This window comes from Aplysia californica, unplaced genomic scaffold (assembly GCF_000002075.1).
Source record: "Aplysia californica isolate F4 #8 unplaced genomic scaffold, AplCal3.0 scaffold00803, whole genome shotgun sequence".
Lineage (NCBI taxonomy): Eukaryota > Metazoa > Mollusca > Gastropoda > Aplysiida > Aplysiidae > Aplysia > Aplysia californica.
The window spans coordinates 79,848-101,750 of NW_004798073.1; the positions used below are offsets into that span (position 1 = coordinate 79,848).

At 38.5% G+C, this 21,903-nt stretch overlaps 1 protein-coding gene across 1 annotated transcript; it reads left to right on the forward strand.

Moving 5' to 3' along the window:
• Positions 1-345: 345 nt before the first annotated feature.
• LOC101846168 (KICSTOR complex protein SZT2) lies at positions 346-14,012 on the forward strand (the record flags this gene model as incomplete). The annotated part of the gene is given in 7 exon segments (XM_005109668.3): positions 346-443; positions 4,245-4,554; positions 5,488-5,656; positions 6,392-6,521; positions 7,969-8,172; positions 9,854-9,922; positions 10,901-14,012. Coding segments are annotated over 7 exon segments (1,089 nt in total). The 3' UTR covers positions 11,048-14,012.
• Positions 14,013-21,903: the final 7,891 nt, after the last annotated feature.

Consider the following 21,903-nt stretch of genomic DNA (forward strand, 5'->3'; position numbering starts at 1 on the left):
TATCCTCTGACTTGACTCTGACATCTCTGTCACAAGATTCACTAATCCTGTTTGTCTGTCTATCTGTCTGCCTGTCTATCTGTCTCTCTGGCTGATTATCAATCTTTCTGTTTGTCTGTTTGTCTGTCGTAGTTTTGACTCCACCCTGACATCTCCGTCCCCAGATCCACTAGTCCTGTCCGTCTTTGTCTTAGTCTTTGCCTGTTTGTCTGTTTGTCTATCTGCCTGTCTGTCTGTTTGTCTTTGTCACTAGACCTTTCTGTCTTTATCTGTCTGTCTACCTGGCTATCTGTCTTTTTGTCTGTGTCTCTGTCTCTGACCCTGCTGTATCATCTCCGTCCCCAGATTCACTAGTCCTGTCAGACCTGCCGTTCCCCGGCCAGATGCTGCACACGTACATGCTGAAACAGATGGGTCAGCAAGAGATGGCTGTCTTCCGCATGGTTTGTCATAGCCCAGGCAAAGACACGGTAGGGAAGGGCGGAGCAGAGGCAGCGTGACCTCTGACCTGTATCACCCAGGCTTGACCTCACCCGCCCAGCCTGCCGTCTTTTTGGTTTGGAGTGGTTCCTGCTGCATTTTTAACATTTTTTTTCCACATTTATTGCTTTGTTCTGATGTCTGAATCTGGTGAATTATACAAAGGGTTTGCTGAAAGGGAGAATTCTTATTCGCTGAGTGTATTCAATATATGGAGTGATAAGATAAATGGGAAAGTGTAGAAAGAGAGTTTCTTCCCCACCCCCCAACCACCACCTACCTCAGGAGTAGCTGACATACCACTGTGCTCTATCCTGTTTGGAAACAAGCTCTGAGGGCTCTACAGCTATTGATATTACCCTAACAGACCCTAGAACACTCTGAAACAATCTCAACTATGTGAGAAGCGTACTGAGCAAGCTGCCATTTTATAGGGACTAAAACACTAACACACCATTGCTGTTATAGCCAGGTAAACATTTCCACAGTATGGAAAGTTTGTGTAAAGTCTCCTTGCTAAGGACACGTTGTTGAGCCCCTGACCAGGGGCAAACCAATGACCTTTGAATTATGAGCTCGACAGCCTGACCACTAGCCTACCAATGCCACTTTTGCTTTTCTTTTCCTTTTGTCTTCCTCCAGTACACACGATTGCCTTCACAGTCATCATCATGTTGCGCTGTCTGACACTGTGTCGGTGATCATGTGAACATGGCAGTGTTTATTTCTACTAGCAGTCCTGGTTAACAGATCCACAGAGTTTACCCTACTCTCCCGTTTTCTCAGATCATTTTAAATACTTTGTCTGCCACCTCCTCTGCTTCTTGTGCCTATTGCTCTTTGCAGAGAATGAAGCTGTGATGAGTACGTGGGGGGGGGAGGGTTGGTGGGATGTATTCAGTGACAATATATACTGTGTCCCAAAATTTCATTTGGCATTGGTCGTTTTGATAAGAAAGTGTTCTCCACCAATATTGATGCTATTTTCCTTGAAGAAGATTTTGGAATACCGGGTACTTTGTGATAGAATAAAGTTCAATTATAATCATAAGCAGCTTATGATATTTGACAATGCTTTTATACCTAATGTCTTCTTGTAGGTACTAACTGCAAAGTTTAAAGTGATTCTTGTTTCATTTATCCTGTCCATCCTTCCTAGCAGAAAGTTCATGTGGCTTCACAAATAGTAAGTTTATTCAATGTTTCAGGCCATTTGCCCACAACACATCATATAAAACTCTCATTTGTTAAATAAAGTTTCCATAATGAAAAATTACAGGCTGTGCTCTTATCATGGGTCAAACATTGCGTAATTCTGTCACTGGGCCGAGTCAGGCTGGGAGGAATTGACAATTTCCTTTGATGGACAAAGTATGGACATAAGGGTGAATTAACCAATAGTGAACTATTCGACTCTTTCAGCTTTTATTCTGTCATCCTGTCTCGAAAGCAATTATATTTTTATATGTAAATGAAAAGGTGAAGAGTAGAACAAATGAATGATGGTCTTCGTGGTTCAAGAAGTCAAATGACTTGAGTCATGATAAGAGTTCAGAAGCTGCTGATCCACACAGACAAATTGTCTCAGGCTGTACACTTTTTCAAGTGACTTTTACACTGCAGGAAGAGTAAAACAGCATATTCGTGAAATATACTCTGTGGGGAATTCCTCCTTGGATTGCTTTTTTTCCCCTCCTCTGATGTTCACGATGCTAATGTTCTACTACTCTTGTGTGCCCTTTTACTTTTTTCACCCTTTAATTTGTACCCCCAAAATGGCTTTGAGTTATGCCAGATGAAATCGGTATTCCAAATTTCGTTTGGTCTTTTAAATCTTTCTTTGAATGTTGCAATGGTTTAACCCTTTGAGCCCTGACCTCCCGAGGCTACCATGCCCCTCTGCCTGAGCTCCCGGGGGATATATTACTAGCATTCATGTGATCATTGGAATTGCATTCTATATCTCACCCAGGCTAGTCCTCATCATTCCTAGCTTCTAAGTCAGAAAGATCTTCAAAATAATTTCCCATGCGCCTTTTGTCACAGAAGGGCCGGTTTGGGAATAGGGTCTCACTCACCAGTGTACCGGTGGCTAGGCATACGGGAAGTTATACGCGTCACCGGTGTACCAATAGATAGGGCTCAGAGGGTTAAAATTGTGGATTTTTTTTCTCTGAGGGTACAAAAGAAAGTGGTTTTACATATGAAGTTATAAAGGGGGGGGGTTTTGGGGTTGTGTTTTTTCAGTCTTCCCTTTTCTTTGTTTTCTCCCTATGTTCTCAAGGTTTTCTGTGCTTCCAATAAGCTTCATAGTATAAGCTTAAGAAAATATATCGCTCTGACTTCATACCACTCTCCTTGAAATATCATAACAGATTTGGGTGTGTGTGTGTGGTAAATTACATTGTGTAATGTTAAAGAATTTACAGCCTTGGTATGTATTAGCAGGTTTGTAACTATGAGATGCAGGTTGTATTTGTAGATAAACCTTTTATTTGGTTCACGTTTTATACATTCATAGTTTATTTTGATTTAGAATATACTGGCGTTGCTGGAGACTGTTTTTATTTAAAATGCAGAAGCAGAGGTTTTGAAAGTAGTTCTATGTTCTCATAAAGAGAATTAGTTAAAAGAGTGGATAAATTAGTGAGAAATTGTGATAAGATCTTGAACAAAATTGTACCTTTAAGATAAGGTCTTGAACAGATTAGCAGTTACAAAATATGATATACAGAAAAATAATAGTTTTAGGTTAGGACCTTATGAAGAGAAGTTGGGAGAAAGTAAGATCATATGAAGTTCCTTGATCCTGATACAGAAATTGGAAAGGGCTTGAAATGTGTCAGTCCTTTGCAGTCTCAAATGTGTGTTTACTCTAAGGTATCGAATAAACAATAGGAATAGGTGTGCAGGGGGGGGGAATGGACGAGTGGTCCAAAATTAATCAACGGGGAGAGGGTGGTACATTCAACTCATACCCCTGTACTAGAAGGAACAAATCTGTTTTATTTCTCCTTCAGTGAATAAAAGAACAGGAGATCATGAAATTTTAGTGATTTTAGTAAGTTACTGTGACAACTTTTCCCATTTAGGAGCAAACCAGTTTCATTAAAAAAATATAAACCAATGTACAAAAGTTTTAAAAATTGACAGAAAATTGAGGTAGCCAACCCGCTACTGGTACTAACACTGAGAGTAATTTGCCATTTTCAACAAAAAGAAGTTTCATTCAGATATCTGGATTCTAGATATAATGTTTCACATGATCATCAGTCGTGGCAAGCTGGAAAATGATAAATGGGGGGGGATGGAATAAAGGGGGGATGCACAAAAAATCTGAACATTAATAAGCGCAGGGGGAGGGGCGCTTATTGGATACCTTAGAGTACTCGGAGTTTTCTCGTTAAGCCCCTAAATCTTCAACACCAGCATGCTCACGTACATGCACGCACGCGCGCGCGCACACACACACACTTACACACACACACACATGCACGCACGCACACGCGCACACACACACACACACACACATGCATAAACACCCTGTCATGGGTCAACATTTTTTACATATCTTCAGTCATGACTCCAGCTTACAGAATTCTCTTGTTAACTTTCACTTTGTGCAGCAGGGTGAAGGATACTGCTACTTAATCTTGTGTTCAAAATACGGTTATTGAATTTATCTTTTTAAGCCTGTGAGCAAAGTAGGAAAGATATAAAGTCACAAGCTTGGTTGTGAAACTTTTCTCTCGTGTATTCTGCAGGGTGACAAATTTGCCCTGGTGCAGCACGACCGACTTCAGCTCCGAGGCCAGTCGACGGACGGTGAGGAGGAGTCTGGACTCAAACCCGAACTCTACAACGCCTGTCTCATCATCAACAACTGGGGGCGGGGAGGGGGCGGTGGTGGGGGCAGCACACCCGGTACACCCGATGACCCCATGAAGCTGGTGCTGAAATACTTCCTGGTTCTCACCAGACAGCGAGACTGCTACCCGATCCGAACGCTGGAGAAGGCTTTCGGGGAGTTCAGAGGTCACCTGGGGAATGTGGGGCACAGGAAGAAATCTGCCAGTAAGTCGGGATTGAAGAATGGTACAGATAGATAGATAGCCAATAAGCCTTTCAGATTAAGATTATCTAACTGGGAAATAAGCATTCCATATATAAGACAGGGTAATGATGCTAGTAAATAAGCTTTTTATATAATGTGCCTTTCCTATAAGTTAAGATAATGATATTGTGAAATAATTATTCTGTATAAGGTAGGATGATGATATGAATAAATTTGCTTGCATATAAGATAGGATGAAGATACAATGGATAAGCTTTTCACACAAGATATACTTTTCATGTAAGAGAAGGTGATATCAGCCCTTCACGTAAGATAAAGTTTTAATAAAGGTTATAAGACTTTTATATAAGATAAGATGATGATACATATAAATGAGCCCTTAATATATGATTTACTTTCATATAAGATAAGATAATAATGATAAAAATAAAAGCCTTTTTATATTTTATTTTCCAATAAATAATACAGATGAATAACCCTTCCTTGAAAAGATCAGAAATTGGAACAGATTGATAAGCCTTCTATATGGGATTTGTAATTAAATGGATAAATGTACCTTTTGCACAAAATCAGATAATGGCATAGAAATAGATGCCATTCATATAAAACTAGATAATAATGATAGAGATGAATAAGCCATTTGTAGGAAGTAAGATGATACAGATAAAAGATAAAATAAAACATTTTATACATCTTCATTTGAAAATCTTAACCTATGCCTGTAGTCTTCTCTGCTTAGACAATATATTTTTTTTTCTTTTTTGAATTGGTAGAAAACCATTCATATATATCATATATTGTAGACATAAATCATGCTTAAATAATATACTAATATTATAGATGTAATTAACCTTCATGTTCTAGCATGTTTTTGTAATATGGGGTATTAAGATTTTGCAGAAGTGAAGAACAATGTGACTTTTTCTCCTCAGCTTCGGTGGACAGCGAGAGGGAGGAGCTAGACGTTGAGAGCCAGGGCAAGCCAGTCCCGGTGAAACAGCACATCGGCATGAGGAAGGAGCATGTCAACTACCGTGGCTACTCCAACGTCCATCAGCTCATGTTGTATAATGCCCTCAAGAGGCAGAGTGACAAGGGCAGGTCAGTACGCAGTTTGTGGGGACAATGGTGTGGTCAGATTTTTATTTTTTTATTTTTTTTTGTGATGAGGGTTTGGTCAGTTTATGGTGATGACAGTCAGGTCTGTTTATGGTGATGACAGTCAGGTCTGTTTGTGATGATGAGGGTCGGGTCAGTTTATGGTGATGACAGTCAGGTCTGTTTATGGTGATGACAGTCAGGTCTGTTTGTGATAATGTGGGTCGCGTCAGTTTATGGTCAAAGGATGAAGAGGGATGGGTCAGTTTGTGGTGAAGAGGGATGGGTCAGTTGTTAAGTGGTGATGAGGGATGGGTCAGTGTTTGTGGTGACGAGGGATAGGTCAGTGTTTGTGGTGATGAGGGATGAGTCAGTGTTTGTGGTGATGAGGGATGTGTCAGTGTTTGTGGTGATGAGGGATGGGTCAGTTTGTGATAGCAAGGTCAGGTCAGTTTACCGGCCAAAGCAATTGCTACTTGACTTCCTTTGTGCAAATTGTGATATTCTTGAGAAAGATATTTGTAACTTTACAATGTCCTTTTCTTTGGAACCAACCCACTAAACTGAATGGGAAACTATTCAGAGTGTTCAAGTCATGGCTTCTGTATCAGAAGTCAAAGATTCTGTGCTGTTAAGATGGCAGCTTTGTTTTCTATTAGCTTGTGAACTGTTTTACTATTCTGTCCTTTGAATTAACGTTCTCATGTATATTGTGTTTCATTGTTTGATGACTGGCAGAGAGAGAATCCTAGAGATGGTGGAAATGTCCAAGAAGAAGTGCAGACGGGATTACTTGTGGCAGCGACTGCTCATCCACTACTCCGAGAGTGAGGATCAGGGGAAGAAGCCAACGGAATCTGATGACAGCGTGAGTGCAGTTTTCTACATGTGTCAGTTTTGAAGCAGAAATTTTGGTTTTTAACTTGCTTTTAACTTCCTAATCTGGACAGGTCTAACAAAAGGCTCAAATGTCTTGCAGTCTAATTTTTTTCCCCGGCGCCCTCCCCCTCAATGAATTGCTTCAAAGCCTTCCTCGCTTTCACTCTTTTTCTCTACAATTCCCCCTCTCTCTCTTCCCTTCTTTTCATTCCCCTTATTTCTCTCTCTGTCCTTCTGTCTCTGTCTCTCTCTGTCTTGGTATGGCTGTCTGTCTGTTTACCTTCTCCAACCCTATATCTTTATATCATCCCTGACATATTCATTCCTAGCCACTAAGCCTTTCCACTCTCGCCATCTCCCCTCCCCCCTCTCTCACTCCCCCTCTCTCTTTCTCTCTCTCTCTCTTTCTCTCTTTCTCCCTCCCACTTTCACTCTAGTCATTTCTATCCATCAAAAGCACATTTAGCCAGCACCTGCACAATATTGACTCGTTAATTGTAGGAATTGCTTCCTAACATCAGCATTGGCATTATACCTATCTTGGATGAGACGTTGGGGATCCAGACACAGGGTAGGCCTACTTGATTTTGGAGTTTTGAGGTCGCTCCACCTGAGGCGAGGAGATACAATATTATGTGTAAATTGTGCCCTCTCGACTCAGGTTCGAAGATCCTGCATCAGAATCTACGCAAATTTATTAGGACGCGAAATGAATATTTGGGGTAAATGACCCGCGAGTAGAATGCTACATTTTTTAAGTTCATTACCTGTTTGCCAACTTGCTACCTACAACCTGCTTAGGAATACCCAACATACCTGCCACTGTACTGTCTTCCTACTTAGCTCCTCTCGACTCTTGTCTTGGCCGGATAGAATAGGCTAACACAAACAATTTCACTTTAGCAGAGACTGTGCCCACCATTTCGGAACTTCACGGTAGTATTAAAGATTGTTCCAGTAGGAAACGAGATAGAGGGTGCCCACGTCCCTCGTGACTCATTGGAGCAGAGGAAAACAGGACTAACGCTAACATTACTTAATGCAATCCCACATAATAATTGTCTTGCATCTATAATCCTTGAATCTCTATCTGTGACAGTTACATGTCATACTGAGTATGCAAGTAATACACTATTGGACACTTTCATACACACTTTTTTCTTTTAATCAGATGGTGTAAATCTTTTATAAATGGGCAAGACATGAAAAAAGAAAAAAGAAAAAGAAACTGCTTCAAAGAAGCACATGCCAATCTCTGCACTAATATTTTCCTTCATGCATAAAAACTCTCTCTCTCGCTTTCCCTCTCTCTCTCTCTCTCTCTCTCTCTCTCTCTCTCTCTCTCTCTCTCTTTCTCTCTCTCCCTCTCTCTCTCTCTCTCCCTCTGCCTCTCTCCCTCAGTCCAACCCTCTCCATCTGTTCATTTCTGCCCTCAGACTCTGAGTCCACTGAGCTCGAGTGAGTTCTGTGAGCTCCTGGAGAAGGTGAGCACGACGCCACTGCGTGAGGTTGACCCCCAGCTGACCCCGCTGTTCCACATGCCCCTGCATTGGTACCGAGGCTTGTTCACCGCACTCATCAACAAGTACCCTCGTGCCCATCGCTGCTTCACCAGCACTGACAGGAAAACTCAGTACCTGGTGAGATGAAACTTTATTTCACAATACCGGAAGGGGTTCCCTCCTTATTACCTCCCCAGAATACCTCATGTTTATACAGTCAAACCTGCCCTGACGGCTACCTCTATAAGACGGTCACCTGTACAAACGGCCACTTTCAATTTCCCCCCTTGCGTTTTTTCTATATAATTAAACTGTGTAAAACGGGCACCTGTCCAACGCGGCCACGGCCACCATATTTTAACACACAACCCCTATCATTCCAAGCAATAACACCTGTCTTAGACGGCCACCTTAGTGACTCCATTACGTTTTGTCATAAATTGTGCATTGGCCCCTGGCGTTATGGGAGAGCCATCATAATTCAATCACCTGTCGTTGTTGTTAGGTAGTCCCTCCAACCGATCATGTTGCGTAGGCCCCTCCCACTGTTGACCAGTAGCTACCAATTTTCAGTTGCTGGTGAGGTAAGCGTGTGATCCCTCATAACCCATAAACCCCGCCCAGACCTGATACACAAATCGTAAGTGAGATGAGTGGTCACAAAGGACGTCAAGTTTGGTGGCGACCCATGTGTTTGTTTTAACACGGCACTCCGTCTTCATTTCGTTTTATTGTCACCCTTGTGTAAAATCAGCAACAAAATAAAAATTACAAACAAAATACAAACCACCACCACCAACAACCACAACATCAACAACAACAATGCGGCTACTTTCGATTGGGACCTCAGATGGGAATGGTATGTTTTCTTCATCTTGATCAGTCCTGGCTAAGACAGCCACCTGTCTTATACGGCCACTTTTCTCCTTGACAATGGGTGGCCGTCTTACACAGGTTTGCCTGTATATGGATTCCTCAGAATGACAAAGTTCTATCTGCTCAGTACCTAGTTTTGAGGAATTTGACATCAAAGATTTTGAGTTTCACATATTATCAATCTTCTTCGAATGCAGTTCTTTGAGTATCTTTATAAGGACTCTGAATAGTCTTACGATTTCGATAGAGCAGATAATACATTTGGGTTTGTTATCTCATGGTTTTAATAACTCAAAATGACCCAAAATGTCAGATAGAACTTTATAATTCTGAAGTAGCGACATGCTGCGGTCTTGGAAGACCAAGCCCGTAATCATGTTTTTGAGATTTTTAATTGAAGACCATTATTTTCCAAGTGCCACATTGCACAGTGTTTTTTAAATCCCAATATATTATATTGTGTGTTCCGATGCTTAAATTAGAAAAGGACCCTGAGAAGAGGGAATCTGTGAAAAGAACATATGTCATGGATGGCCATTATGTACATGTCATGGATGGCCATTATGTACATGTCATGGATGGCCATTATGTACATGTCATGGATGGCCATTAAGTACATGTCATGGATGGCCATTATGTACATGTCATGGATGGCCATTATGTACATGTCATGGATGGCCATTAAGTACATGTCATGGATGGCCATTATGTACATGTCATGGATGGCCATTATGTACATGTCATGGATGGCCATTATGTACATGTCATGGATGGCCATTATGTACATGTCATGGATGGCCATTATGTACACCGATGTTTTGAGGCAAAGTTACATGGGTTGTTGCTGTCCCTCCCAAACCTCATGACTGTACAATTATTTGAATGTTAATATTTTAGTTAAAAATGTGTTTTACTTGCAATCTTCTTATGCTTTTCAAAACAGGTTGTCCTCAACTCCAACAATCTGGACATGTTTGCCATGCTGTCGCTGAACGAGGCTGCTGGAAACACGGTATGTTCTAGCACACTTTGGTGAACAATGAAAAAGAAATTGATTTTCTCATTTAAGTAATATTTGCTTTTACTAAGACATGGCATTGGTCAAAGAAAACAGACAGATTCTTGTATCAATTGAATAGAAATTATCTTTTCAGTCATCGATGAATGTTTGATTTTATTGAGACTTCCTGTGGCTCAAAGAGCAGACTTGCCTCTCTAAGACGAGAAAGAAACCTATTGTATTTTTTGTTTTTCTTGTTTGGTTCTGTGTTCTGATAATGAGGCTCATTTATTCTCACTGTATTCATTGACAGTGTCATTGATCTCCCTATGGACTAAAGTGACTTTGAAACTATTCTTACTATTTCAATGATGTTGCATGCAAAATTGCTACTGGAAAAAAAAACCACCTGAAGTATTGGTATTTAACTAAAGATAAATGTTTGAAATTCAAGACGTTCAATTGTGGTGCAGGTGGCCCAGGTTCAAGTATCTTATGGATGGATTAGTTTTTAAACCAAAGTATTTTGGGTAGTTATTAAGGCTCTCCTTGAGCCCACAAATGGAAAAAGTTATTATGAAACTCCAAATCAACCTGTTGTATTTATAAATACTGCCGCTACTGTGCTTATGTGTTATGACCCAGCGAAATAGCAGAGGAGTTAAGCTCTTTCTAAGTTGTGGTGTAAATGAACTCGTCTGTGTTTGAAGCTTTAGGAAGAAATTGTTGTTGAGATTCCTACAGGTTGAGATACTGACTCAACTTGAATAAACCTCATATTTGTGGGTGGTTGGCCGGTGCTCTGGTGTAGTTTGCTCCTTCTTTCCTTTAAAAAATCTGTCACCCTTATCTCTCCTCCTTTTTTGTGTTTGTTATTCTCTTGTTATGCCTCTAATCTTCGTCTTTTATAGACCATATTGTGTTGCAAGTGCCATAAAACTCATACTAAAAGTAAAACTAAAACCTCATATTCTTTTGTCTGCTTCCCAGGAGTTGTGTGTTGTGATGAAGGACCCTCCTATGGAAGATGTGATGCACTCCCCAGACACGCCAAACCTGCCTCTCTACAGCCTGCAGACTCACGTGGAAGACATTGTCAATGTATGCTGCTACCACATCTGGGCCAGCATGCTGTAAATTTATTTGTAGAAGACATTGTCAATGTATGCTGTTACTATATCTGTCAATCTGGACCAGCATGCTGTAAATTTATTTGTAGAAGACATTGTCAATGTATGCTGTTACTATATCTGTCAATCTGGGCCAGCATGCTGTAAATATATTTGTAGAAGACTTTGTCAATGTGTGCTGCTACCACATCTGGGCCAGAATGCTGTAAATTTATTTGTAGAAGACATTGTCAATGTATGCTGTTACTATATCTGTCAATCTGGACCAGCATGCTGTAAATTTATTTGTAGAAGACATTGTCAATGTATGCTGTTACTATATCTGTCAATCTGGACCAGCATGCTGTAAATTTATTTGTAGAAGACATTGTCAAATGTGAACATCTTTGTGTCCATCACTACATTTTTGTTTTTGCTCTCTTTCACTAAGAAAATCTTAAAACTGTATTGATTGATCGGTTGAGGAGTTTTCTGTTGCTGGCAATAGGGAGTTGGCCGTCTGGTCCAATAACAGTTCCGTATGACTGTTGTGATCTGGCCTTTGAGAAATTGGGCTTTCTTCCCTGCTTCGTTTTCATTTCCCTTGAATTTGTTTCTGACAATAATGTTCTCGTTTGGAAAACCAACCGCTCTTTTTTTTCTGTCAATGATGATTTATCCATGTGAAGAGAAAGTTGAGTAATAATGTTTTGGGTTTTTTTCAATGATGTAATGAATTTACTGAATTCTTCTTTCGTGTTTCAGTTTGTCTCAATGAAATTTTTTGTTGAGATCATAACTACATATATATATACCAATTTCCTTTTGGGAGAGGGTATAAGTGAAAAGACATTTTCTTACTTGCCGGTGTATTTTTTATTGATATTGTAAATGTTTTCTTGCAATGAGATTCAAAGCTGTTGTTTTTCAGATTCATAAAGGGTTTTTTGAGGGGCATTAAGATTAATTCTTGTCATTTCTACCAATAAGTGTACATATATATATATTCAGGAAATTCAGAGGCATTTAATTTTGCATCAAGACAACAAAATGTTGTTTTTCAGATTCAAGAAGGTTTTTTGGGGGAGCACATTAAGATTAAATTCTTACCATTTCTATCAATAAGTGTATATATTTAGATTCAGGAAATTCAGAGGCATTTAAATTTGCATCAAGACTACAAAATGTTTCCTGCCCATGACGTAGGCATATTGTTTTGACAAAGAGCAATACAGTTCCAGGAACATTGTCCTGTACAGGCTTGACGAGATTTGTGAAGATCACCAACAGTGCTTCCTTTTCCTGCATTTGTCTTTCAAGCCTTTTGTCATCATTCTTTTCTTTTATTTTAATCATAACTTTGGTCTGACCGAAATGGCTGATTATAATACTTAATTCTGTAATGATATCATCGTTCTTGTTTGAATTCAGTGTTCTATATTTTCTTATTTGTGATTACTCGTATCTATCATTGACATGAATGATTTTTTTCTTTTTTCTTTATTATGCATGCAGTGTAAAAGCATACAGGGTTTTCCCTAAAGACCGGTTTCTGTGGTGTAGTGGTTAAGCTTTTCTCTGCTGCCCCTTAAAGACATGATTTCCATGAGGAGAAGTGTTTTTGGTCCAGTTTCTCTGTCTGTCTGCTGAAATGTTGCATCCTTTTCAGCCCAGGTCAGCCTTGACAAACAGTAAACAGGGTTGGAGCAGCCTGCCTCCTAAATGATGTAAACTGTGTCGATGGGGGCATAGAACATCTACAATTACAACACATGTCATGTTTTGAGCTAGGTCATGTCCCCGTATTCGCTTGTGTAGTAAATTTGGCCTTTTCTAGGTGGATTTTTTGTTTTTTTTGGAAACATATCTCACCATTGGTTACATTTTCTGCCTGATATTGATATTGTGTAGTTTATTGAGCAAACTTTTTTGTGGTTATGTTATTCCTACATGTGTTTATTTCTGCTTACATGTAGTTTTATTTTCCTTGATTCCTAGGTTAGCTTTTTCATCCTTACTTTTCTCTCCCAAAGTAACAGTGTCCAAATGTGGTTTCTGGGACTTTTGAATTGACATAAAGGCCTTGCTCTCATTGGAAAAATAGAAGACAAGGGGCAAGAGTGGACCAAAAACAACTTACTTTAAAGAAAAATTAAACAGATGGGTGACTAGGAAAGATAGTTATGATGTATATATATTTTTTTTGTAAGCAATCGAACAGAGAAATGAGTGGCAAACCATAACTGCCAGTGTCTGTTTCAGATCTAGCACAAGATGTTAATGGTTATCTCCGTCCACTAAAAAGACAAGTTGTAACAATACTGCCATAAGCTGACAAAACGCCTTTTTTTAATATTCCCAGCAGTTTGGAGATCAAGAGGGTTTTTTTCAGCGTAACCATTTTAAAAAAAGGTGTTTTTCCGAGAATTTGAATTCTAGTTTATTTAAAAACTAGTCTGTTTCCCTTTGATTTTTTCACACAATTCGAATAATCGATCAGGCTTTCGATTCAACAGATTTTAAAAATCTGGCGCCAAAAATCAAAAAGGTATTTTATCAGCTTATGGAAGAAAAGAAGAACATACACTCAGGGAGTAGCCTTTTCCTGACATTCTTTTCTTTTGTTCCATGTCTATGGATTTTCCTTTTTTGCTGCAAGTGTCCTATATTTTGTTATTTGAATTTCCAGGGCCCTGTTTGTACAGTCTGTTCTGTTCATTTCTGTTCTATTTTTGCCCTTTTTTGATGGCCTTTCAACTTGTGTCTCTGCTTTGTGTGGAGTGGGCATGGTGAGTCTTGTGTAAAGATAGAAAGGATCACTTTTGGGCAGAGACACTTTTCTAAAGGAACTGTTGCACCGTGAAACACACTTTTTTGTCACTCTCTTGTGACCTGCTATTTTCGGGGTGCCTCGATAGTCGAAGCAGACCTTGTGCTGTAGAAGCTAAAGAGGTGAGCAGAATAAGTCTTATTCCCTGTAAAGACTTCTCTGTTGACACCTACCCCTTGGCGCTCATATGACCTTATGCAGTTGCGAGCGCCGTAAAACCCTCTACGATAAAAAAAAAATATATATATGTATAAACTTTTTTGTGCATTTTTAGAGTATGGTCCTTTTTGTCTTGATAATTTAAATCGCTCGGCAATATGGTAAATGACATTCAAAATGTCTCAATTTCATCATTTGAATCGGATATAAAAACGCGGACTCTTAAAGAACCTTTCATTACTTTATCTCATTCATGCCTTTGTGGCTTTTGAAACATAACTGAACATGCTACTTAAGCAACTCAACGCTGTCTCTTCTCCTTTACACATGATAAAAAATCATGTTGGGAGTTCATTTTTATGAAAGATTTCTGAAGGATATCATGAAACAACTGTCAATTTGCGCATGACCTCAGAAAGTGTCATTAAATGCACACCCCTCTGTATTTGAAATACTCACTAGAGAATACTATAGTTTTGCTTGTATGTATTAAATAAAGCAGGCAAATGTCTGTGAGGGAATTTGCCCAATGAGTCATTGTGTATAGCTAAGAACCAAAACTAGTTTGGATACAATTGGCAGCTGTTAGTTGCTTGTGGTGTCTCCTGTCACCCTATCAACTTGAATACTCATTATGTCCGGACAACATTTGGTCTTACAAGTGTTTTGCATAAATGCCCATGATTTATTCATTTTGGCAAATCATTTGTCGAACGCTTCAGCATATTTCATATTGTTCTTTTAGCAGGAAAACGTGAGTGACTCCAGTTTTTTGGCTGACCCTGTGTAAAACCGGGTCAAAAAGTTTTTGGAATGCTCTTCGATGAATGTTATGAAACATTTATGGTACCGATATCCATTATATGAATAATGTGTTTGCTAGAAAAAAGTTTCTTTTGTTGTTATGCCTGTTCTTGCGTTTTCCTCTCCAGCTTGCTTGCTTTCTTTGACATGAATACTGTTAAATCGTGCAAAATTTGACGAATGCACAATTAGCTCAGCTGGTGACATGTGAGACTATGACGCAGGTGACTATGGTTTCCAGTCCTTACTGTAGCCGTTCTGGAACTTCGTAGCTCGGATCTTATTGGATATGGATGTTGAATTTGAGTGCTCAGCTGTTACGTAACCTAACGGTGTTGAAACAATTTGTATACCCATGCCTTTCACAAATGTGAGCATGCCTGGAGAAAGGTACCAAAAGACATATTTGTTCGAACAGAGATATCAGGCTTCAAGGTCAAAAATATATTTTTTGACAAAAACTAAGTTCCATTAAAAATGGATTCTTTAGCCATTAAAATATATCAATATTCATAAGGATTTGAGTTTATTTTACTCTAAAATACATTTTTTAAGATGTTTTATAACACAAGGTATATTGCATAATCCCAAAAAATGCGTGAAGAAATTGGTTTTCCAAGTAAACACTGCGGATGGGTTCTCTTGTCCATTCATAAAGTCAACCCAATTACAATGCATACCAAAATTTAGGTTATTCTCTCCCCCCTCTCTAATGGCGAGTAGTGCACATGAATATCTAGATTATGTAAATAAAGCGATGCTTTGCGCATCCAAACCCTTTCGGTTTTTTTGCAGAGCAAACTTGTATCGCTTTTTTCTGCGCTGCGCAAACCTAGATCTATTTTTTGAAAATTCTTGCTCAAGGTGGTGGTGAAGACGTTTTTGAAGACGTAATATAAACACTTTTAAGCTGTTCTTTTATCTTAGCTGGTTTTTAAAGTTGGTTTGCGAGTAGCGAATGTGTTGTCTAGTCGTCTCGAAGCGTAGATCTATCTATTCGAAGCAGAAACACAGGGAAAACTTAAAAGCCGTTTTTCTCAAAACTTTGTTCCCGTACCCTGCCTTACGAAATCACCCATATTTCACAACCTCCTGAAGATATCTTAAAAATTCAAAAAGCACATTTTTCAGAAATGATCTCTGTACATGACTATGCAAAAAAATAGGACTCTTCAAAATGCATTATTTGGTACCTTTCACCAGGCACACACACAAATATAGAGAACCGTGTTGTAACTGTATCTGTTTTGTTGTTTAGTGCGAATGATTAGTGAATGAGACTGATACTTGTAGATGTTGTCTCAACTTGTCAAATTCTGTTCTGTAATAAATGCAGCTTTTGAAATACCTCAGATAAATTCTTAACCCTGTGTTTCGTATGTATATTATTTGTGCATGGATGTATGCGCTTTCTGAGAAAGTGTGTAATAAAAAGCTCCTTTTTTTGTATCAGGGAAGAATGACATTGACTCACAGAGTTTTCGTATAATTCATTTCCGTGCTCAGATTTCAGACATGTGAGGGTTCGTATTATACTTCTGTCATTGAGGACTGCTGCTACTTCTCAAACATGCTTTTTTTATACCTTTTTCCCCTCCCTTCGATTTATTACTCTTGTGTCCACACTGTTGGAAGTGTACTTTTCAATCTCACTGTTGGAAGTATACTTTTCAAACATGCTTTTTTTATACCTTTTCCCCCTCCCTTTGATTTATTACTCTTGTGTCCACACTGTTGGAAGTATACTTTTCAATCTCACTGTTGGAAGTATACTTTTCAAACATGCTTTTTATACCTTTTTTCCCCCCACTTTAACTTTGTACTTTTGTGTTCGCACCTCAGTAAGTGGACGACTTATTTTGTTGGGGTATTGTGCACCATGTAGTTTGCCATGTGTTCAAAACAACCATTAATGTGTCTACTCTTTTCATATATATATAAAGCAGTTTGATTCTTGAAAGGTGTTTTTTTCTGAGCCATGAAGATTCTATCATATCTCTGGTAGGTGCATAAAATAATTTCACAGGGTTTTTGGGGGGGTTTTCTGTTTATTTTGTTTTGTTTTAGGTGTTTTTCAATATTTTACTCTGATTGACTGGTAATGCGTATGGTGCGAATGTGGAAACTGATTGTTTTTTTGGGTTTTTTTGTTGTTTTTTTTGTTGTTTCTATTCTTTAATATTGATAGGATGCAACTAGACTGTGAAATTAGGCTTTTATTCCAATATTTTCATGGTGTATAGGGGTTTATTGATCTGGTTAAAAAACCACCATTAACCACTTTCCCTACCACGAGCTGCAGGCTCATGGACCTGGCCTCGCTGTACCGGGAGCCGCAAAATACGGCTCGAGTGGCTCACTATCTATTCCAATCTAGTAATGAAAAGAAACGAAGTGCTCGATCGATCCACGTTTCAAAATAATAGAATAGACTTCGTGTCAGCAGATACGAAAAAAAATATAGCACTGAGAGACGATTTTTAGTCATTTCAGCGCCTTTTTTTGTCCCCTTCGAAACGTAAATATGAGAAAAAAAAGGGCTCCCCTGACTTCAGTATATGTCTCATAAATTCACTTCTATATTAGGTACAAATACATGACTTTCAGCATTTGTTCGCTTTACTTGAGGCAACCTACTTGGGAAGTTTGAATGATGCTGTTGTTGCACTTTTTTAGATATGACATTTCAAAGCTGGAAAATTGTTGATTTCATATGACACCTTCGATATTGCATAATCACTTTTAGAAACCCCAAAGTAATATAATTGAAATAATTCGTCAATATTGTATCGCCTTCTGATAGATTATTTTTTAACCCTCAGTTTGATGGGCCATATGATATGGTTTGTGTGTGTTTAGTTGGATATTTTGACATTTTCCTTTGTCAGGGTAGGGGCGTAAAAATAGGTCAAGAAAAGCCCTAGGCCAGTGGTGGATTTTGGCCTGGTAAGAAAAGAGTTAAGTTCAGTATATGCCCCCAGTATGTATGTCTTTGCCTTGTACAGTAAAAAGTTGTATAATGTACTCAAGTTGAAATGTACTCTTGGCTTTAACATTTCTTTTCTCTAGTCTTGAATCGTATTCAGTATTTTACTCTATAAAAGCTATATCTAAAAGTGTACCTGCATAAAATGTACACTCACTTTTTAAGAGATTTTAGAGATCAAAAGTCTGTGTAGGAAGTACATTGTGCGTTGTAAGAATAAAGAAAAGTGAGAGAAAGTGATAGTTTTTCTGTTTTCAGGAATAAAGCGTTTTCAGCTACAATGAGGAGAAGGCAAGTTTTTCATATGACAGTTTTGCCGCCGGTGGATGCTTATATCTTTGGCCAGATGTTCAAATCTATTTAACGAAAATGTTGTTTCTCTTTGAACCGCAGTTTCGTAATCTGTGGTTTCGGCTGCAAGTGCTCAAGAAATATTATGTTGTGGCAGTTCAGATTCTAAATTTTGAAAAAAAAGCATATCATCTTCAGAGCAATTTCTATCGGTTATATATGCGTTATTGTACAATGGTGTAGATTTCTTGAGATCAAACGTGGACCTTTGCCTTAAAAAAACTAAATGTTCATTTCTTTTTTGTCTGCGAACCATGCTACAACTACTATTATTGAGCAAATGTAGGAAACTGCACTTTTTCTTCTTTCTAGATAGAAGGCCATGTGCATTTCCTGTCAGACAACTCTTGAGCTATTTGAAGTTTATTTGTCTTTTTATAGGTTGCTGTTGGGCTCACAGATGTTCTTGACAGGGCGAAATTTTTCAATTTCTCTGCATTTTATTTCCATATGTGTGCGTTTGGTTGTGTGTTTGTGTCTGTGTAGGTGTTTGACTATATCTGTGTTTATGTGTCTTTAAGTATGTGTGTTACTGTTACTGTTAATGTATATTTTTGTGTATGTATTTGAATGTGAATGTGTGCGCGTTTATGTGTATGTTTCAATATTGTTTTAGACACACAGCTATTGGCTTGCTCATGTTCATGCACAAATGTTTTCCCATGCGCATTACAGTACGCATTCATTTTAAATCACCATTTGATATGATTAATTGTGCTTATGTGATTTCTTTCACTAGGTTCATTCATGAAACTTTTTTTTTATCATGATAGCTCTGCATTCTTATTCAGATTAGATTTGATTACTTGTGGGTTTTTTTTTAATCATTTGGTATAAACAAAGATAGTACATAACAAGATGGGCCACTCAGGCAAAAAAGTGTCCGCAGGAAGTATGCTCTTTGCTTCAGATGGCGCTGCAGTCTGTTTTGAAGCTCTCTTTCGTTTTTCCAGAAGAAGAATAGGAATAGCACCTCCTTGCGTGCGCAGATCGACTGCTGTTCATCAGCAGTTCGGGTTCGTTCAGTGTGGAGTTTTAGTTGTTTTTTATTTTAATGACCTCTAGCCTTTCATTCTTAAGTCAAATTAAACGAAGAAAACAATCACCCTTTCCTCCGGAAGAGGTTTTTTGTCAGCATAACCATTTTAAAAAAGCGTTCTTCCGAAATTCATTCAAAATCTTGCTAGTTTCACTTTGATTTTTTAAACTCAAGTAGGATAACTCTGTTCGCAAAAGGTGCGCTTTTGCGAAGAGGGCGCCACCGAATTTTGAGGACACTTTTTTAATTGGCTCAAAGAGAGAAGTGGCCCATCTTGTTATGTAGACTCTTTGGTATAAATGAGAATGTGGGGAAAATATGCTGTAACTGATTTAGACAAGACATAGAAAGTGCTGCTGGCAGTATGTCATCATTGTCACTGATTGTTGGTGTACAGTATTCTTTAGTGCAATAAGTTCCCTCACTTCATGCTCAAAGAGAACACTTACATATTATTACCATGACCTGCAGCTTGTGGGCACCATTTATGAACAGTATTACCAACACTGCGTTGTGTTTGGTGACTTGTCCATTTTCACATCTTGCTGTCTTTCTGTTGTTTATATTTATTGTTCAATGAAGTTTGTTCTTTCTCATTACTGTGCCATATTGTCCCATCTTGGAAGTAGACTAGCTGTTAGTTCGGTCTGTGAGATAGACTGCCGTGTGAAGTTTCCTTGTTGAAATCATTACAGGGTTGATTCCAGTTGGAGGGAGGTTGTTCGCATGATTTTTTAGGCACTGCTTCTAGTACTATTTGAAAGGAAGTCATTTGTATGACTTAAACATTAGATAACCTGTGCTGTGTTGAGAAGGCTGCAAAACTCGTCTCTGATCAAAGAAATGAGACCTCTCTGTGGAGTTTTGGGCAAGGGACAATTTCAGTCTCTAATGATGCCAGAGATAACAACAGTGTGACTGATCAGTTGACTAGAAGAAAGGTTCACTATCTGCCTCTGAGCCATAAAGACATGTAAGTCGCAATCTCCCATGTTGATTCTTTCCCTCAGGTCTTTCCTGTTAGTTCAAGAAAGAACTACAGTACAGGATTAGTGTTATTCTCTGTTGTTGCAGCATGTATCACATTGTTGTGTCTACCTGAGACTGAGATAGAAAAGAGAGAAGAGTTTTAAAGTAATGCTCGCACCCACAAGAAGTTTACTGGTTGTGTCATTTAGAACTTAGGAGTCTTGTCAATTATTTTCTCTCACAAACTGAAAAAGACAAAGTTTGTTTTTGCTTTTCGAAATGAACATAAAAACTGATTGTAAGTTTTGCAATGTTTTGAAAATTGTTCAATTCCTGAGCTTCTGATGCACTCCAGGGGTACTTTTATGGCAGTTTCTTTCATAGCTCGAAACATCTTGCTCCATTTTCATGCCTGGTGAACAATCTGACTACAAGTTTTTGGTAAAAAATGTTAAGTCTGATACCAGGTAAATGAACAGTTCAGATAACGTCAAGATTTTTTTTATGAAGCCATGTTGATTATCACTAGATCTTACATTGTACTTTAATGACTGTCCTTCCATCTGTCTAAAACTGAACCTTGGTCTTAGACTTTTGTGTCAATGTGAAAGTGTTGTGTTCCTGTGCTCTTTTGCTTCAAAGAAATGATTCCTTAATCTGTCTGTATTGTCATATTACTGAGAAGTTTGTATTTTCAAGTAAATTCAAGCTCAAAACTTATTGATCTCTTTTCGCAAAAGTCCTTAAAATGTATTGTTAGTGATGCACAAGTTTCACTATTTTTGTACTTAATGAATTTGTTATTTTGAATGCATAGGCTACACATATGCTGAAGCAAGTCTGTCTATTATCCGACATTTTTTTTTTCTAAAAGTAGAAGTTCCAACAAGATAGAAATAAAAAGAACAACTGTGAGTACAGCTGGAAATGGAATGTTTTTGTTTCAAGGACAATTTTAATGCAGTTGGTATCATGCTTGGCTGTGAGATGGATGACAGTAGTTATTCCTCAATGGGTAGTTTCAAGGCTCTCCACCTATATGGCTCAGTCTGTCGGAGATAAACTTTGAATATGGAAGTCTCTCCTCTCAAATAACCTCTCAGTGTTGAAGGGGAGTAGTAAACCTACAATTTTTATGTTTTATTATTGTAACAAAAATAAAATAGGACATTTTGGTGTATCCTTTTCATTAGTAAAATGTGGTTTATATTTTATGTGTAATTTAAACAGTGTGCCAGATGCATGGTGCATTGTGAAGCAATTGGTGGTATTTTTCAGGGTTTATGTGTGTGTATGTCATTTCACTGAATAACTGATCATGGTGTGTCTGTGTCCAAAGGGTCTCTCAAAACATTTTTTGTCTTTCACAGTCATGCTTGAAAAATTGCGTAGGCCCTATATTGATTTAGATACTATTCATATGTGTATGGATTTTTGTCTCTTTCATAGTCTCTGCTTATACTTATTGATGAAAGAATCAACAAATAAATGAGACTTGAGTAAATATTACTTTTGAGTTTTGAGGTTGTTTCTTTGCTCCAGTGTGTTAACTTTGTGTTTGAGTGGTTGGGGGGTACTGTGGTGTGGTTTGCTCCTTCCTTCTTATCAGACATCTGTCATCCTGATGTCTCTTCCTTTTTTGTTTGTTACTCTCTTGTAACACTTTTAGTCTTTGGCACTTATATTACCTAATTGTGTTGCAAGCACCGTAAATCGCTTACGAAAACTAACTCTGTGTATGGTGGT